At 52.4% G+C, this 3670-nt stretch overlaps 1 protein-coding gene across 3 annotated transcripts in view; it reads left to right on the top strand.

Moving 5' to 3' along the window:
• Positions 1-2026, top strand: part of PAQR7 (progestin and adipoQ receptor family member VII) — an 11098-nt gene extending 9072 nt beyond the window's left edge. For all 3 annotated transcript variants that reach the window (XM_010830083.1, XM_010830082.1, XM_010830084.1), the window contains one exon: positions 9-2026. In XM_010830083.1, the coding sequence (XP_010828385.1) occupies positions 9-989 (981 nt within the window). In that variant the 3' untranslated portion in view covers positions 990-2026. The remainder of the gene's footprint in view (positions 1-8) is intronic.
• Positions 2027-3670: the final 1644 nt, after the last annotated feature.

The following is a 3670-nucleotide window of genomic DNA, read 5'->3' as shown; positions in this document are numbered from 1 at the left end:
ACCCTAAGCCGTCTGTGCCATCAGAGCCTGTGTTCACCGTGGATCGAGCCGAGGTGCCGCCCCTCTTCTGGAAGCCGTATATCTACGTGGGCTACCGGCCGCTGCATCGGACCTGGCGCTTCTACTTCCGCACGCTGTTCCAGCAGCACAACGAGGCGGTGAACGTCTGGACCCACCTGCTGGCCGCCCTGGTGCTGCTGCTGCGGCTTGCCATCTTTGTGGGCACCGTGGACTTCTGGGGAGACCCACATGCCCTGCCCCTCTTCATCATCGTCCTCGCCTCCTTCACCTACCTCTCCCTCAGTGCCTTGGCTCACCTCCTGCAGGCCAAGTCCGAGTTCTGGCATTACAGCTTCTTCTTCCTGGACTATGTGGGTGTGGCCGTGTACCAGTTTGGCAGCGCCCTGGCACACTTCTACTATGCCATTGAGCCTGCCTGGCATGCCCAAGTGCAGACCATCTTCCTGCCCACGGCTGCCTTTCTTGCTTGGCTTTCCTGCACTGGCTCCTGCTACAACAAGTACATCCAGAAGCCTGGCCTGCTGGGCCGCACTTGCCAGGAGGTACCCTCCGCGCTGGCCTACGCACTGGACATCAGCCCCGTGGCTCACCGCATCCTTGTGTCCCCCGACCCTGCCACAGATGACCCGGCTCTTCTCTACCACAAATGCCAGGTGGTCTTCTTTCTGTTGGCTGCGGCTTTCTTCTCTGCCTTCATGCCTGAGCGCTGGTTCCCTGGCAGCTGCCATGTCTTTGGGCAGGGCCACCAGCTCTTCCATGTCTTTTTGGTACTGTGCACGCTGGCCCAGCTGGAGGCCGTGGCGCTGGACTATGAGGCCCGGCGGTCCATCTATGAGCCTCTACACACCCGCTGGCCCCACAACTTCTCTGGCCTCTTCTTGCTCACAGTAGGCAGCAGCATCCTCACTGCATTCCTCCTGAGCCAGCTGGTACGGCGCAAACTTGATCTTCATCGGAAGACTCAGTGAAGGGGGTGGCAGCTGGTAGGGAGGGAAGTATAGTGGGGGCCCAAAGGTCCGGATGGGAACAGATGGGAATAGATGGGAACTTTGGCTCCAGGTGGGAACAAGTCCTGGTAAAGGTGTTTTTGTCTGGCCCGCGGTGATTCTCTGTGCATTCCTTGGCTGCCAAGGGCAGCACTGGCCAGTCCTTGGATTGAGGATTGGCTGGAGCTGCTGGGGTCTACTCTTGGGCCTGCCCCAGCTGCCTGCCCTGGGAGAGGGAAAGAGAAAGAGAAAGATGTGGGCCACCCTGGTTTTGCCTCCCCTCACTGCCTCTCTCACTTAGGGGTGAGGATGGGGGATCAGCTGGGGCCAAGACCCTGACTTGGGGCTTCCAGATTATCTGGGAGGGGGTGAAGTTGGGATTTAGGTTAGAGTCAGATCTGAGCTGAGGGACAGGGAAAGCATCAGCAGTGCCCTCTACCCAGATCCCCTTGGGAAAGGACAGCCCTCTGTTGTGTGCAGGACTTTAAGGTTCCTTGAACTCCAGCTTGGAGTTTGGGTGTTCCAGAGAACCCCCAAAGGTCAAAGATTGTGCCGGGTGGAAATGGATCCCATCCAGTGCCCCACAGCTCTCAGTCACTGTCCCAGTGAGCTCCACCCTCCTATCACTGGACTCTGTGTCCCACTCATCCTGTTCCCATCTTTCCTGGGTCCCTCATTCACAGCTCAGTGTTCATCCATTCAGTGTTTCTTGGGCCTCTACTCAGAGACAGGCTATTGATGGGGCCCTGTGGATTAATGCAGGATTAAAGGCTTTACTATCGAATGAACTGTCAGGGGAAACACTGAGGAGGGAATAATTAGTGCTGCCTGGGACCCTCAGGATCTTGGGTTGAGAAGGGTGAATAGGAGTTTGCAGATGGAGAAGAGGAAATGTATTCCAGGCAGAGGGAAAAACCTGTTCAAAGGCCAAGAGGGATGGAAGGAGGAGTCACTGGAGCTGAAATCAGGGGTGGTCTGGACTCTGATGTCCTGGATGCAATAAAATGACTGTGCCAACAGTTGCTTCCTTCTTGTCTCCTATCCTGGAGAGAGGGCCCCGGTGCACCCCTTGGGCCTGCTCATTGTGTTGGAGGAGGTTTTCAGGGGGAGCTTGGGGGTGGGCAAAGGGAGGAGATCCTGTTTTATCTTTGCCTGGGGGTGGGCCTTATTTACTGTATATGGGAACTTTGTTTTGATAGGAAAGGTGAGGTAGTTTTATTACTAAATAAATATTAGATGTTAAAAGAATATGTTTAAAATATATAATTTGACAAATATTTCATTTCTTGGTCTTTTAATCAAGGAAGATCTTTATGTATTGCCTTTTCCCCAGTACATAAACAATAAATGGCAATATATGTACAGTGAAGGAAAATTAGGAAGTACAGGTAAGAAAAGCAAAAAATCTTGAATGAATAAGGAATATCACTCCACTGCTAAAATATCCTGTCGTGCATATATTTTATCTGTGGAGATTGTGGTTATGTGTGCGAGCATTTTTATATTTCTGAGGACTTAGAACAATGCTAGGCACGTGTGTGTGTGTGTGCACGTGCTGCTCAGTCGTGTCCTACTCTTTGTGACCCCATGGACTGTACCCCACCAGGCTCCTCTGTCCATTGGATTTCCAGGCAAGAATACTGGACTGGGTTGCCATTTCTTTCTCCAGGGGATCTTCCTGACCCAGGGATTGAACCCCCATCTCTTGTGTCTCCTGCATTGGCAGGCAGGTTCTTTACCAACTGCACCAACTGGGAAGTCCAGGTGCATTTCTGAGGGGCTTTCAGAATTTGCAAAGTACTTTCACAAACCTTGCTTGATCCTCTTTAAAATTCAAGGCCACACAGTGAGTACTGAAAGCTAGTTCTTGACTCCAGAGTTTTAGTTTTCATTCTACTTAACGTTTTCTAAATCCTTTCCCATGAGGTTTCCTAGTTACACTTAGTTTTTTGTTTTGAATTACAAACGTAATCCGTTTAAGGTAGTGCTGAGGACCCCAGCTAAGGAGTTGGCAGACCAGAACCTCCTCTCCTCTTTTTGAGGTGTTCCTAGGTTTTCCTAGGCTTCCTAGATGTTCCTTGGCTTCCCAGGTGGCGCTAGTGGTAAACTCACCTGCCAATGCAGGTAGGCCATAAGAGACACAGGTTCGATCCCTGGGTCAGGAAGATCCCCTAGAGGAGGAAATGGCAACCCACTCCAGTATTCTTGTCTGGAGAATTCCATGGACAGAGGAGCCTGGTTGGGTACGGTCCATAGGGTCGCAAAGAGTCAGATACGACTGAAGTGACTAAGTATGCATAAGAACTCAGCGATAAGACAAGGAAAAGCTCTGATGGTTATGAGTAAGAGAGTGCAACTAACTCAAGAAAAAGAAAATGCATATTCCTTGTGCAGCGTCGCGAACGCGTTCACACAACACAGTTCCGGAATACAACTTTTGGATCAGAAAGCCAGAATGAACTTGGCCTTGGTAATCCGCTCCTCGCCTCACAATTGTCCTGGTTAAGGCGTAAGACTGCAGAGCTGGGGAAAGGGGGCGGGGCTTGGTCCGGGGCGGAGCTGACGCTGAGGGCGGTGCCTGCGCCGGGGAGGTCGCGGCGTAGCTCCGCCCCCATCGTTGGCGGGAGATCCGAACGTCTGCAGAGTCTCTGATGGCGGGTGGG

This window comes from Bison bison, unplaced genomic scaffold (genome assembly GCF_000754665.1).
Source record: "Bison bison bison isolate TAMUID 2011002044 unplaced genomic scaffold, Bison_UMD1.0 scf7180017864516, whole genome shotgun sequence".
Classification (NCBI taxonomy): domain Eukaryota; kingdom Metazoa; phylum Chordata; class Mammalia; order Artiodactyla; family Bovidae; genus Bison; species Bison bison.
This window is presented reverse-complemented; position numbering and strand designations above follow the sequence as displayed.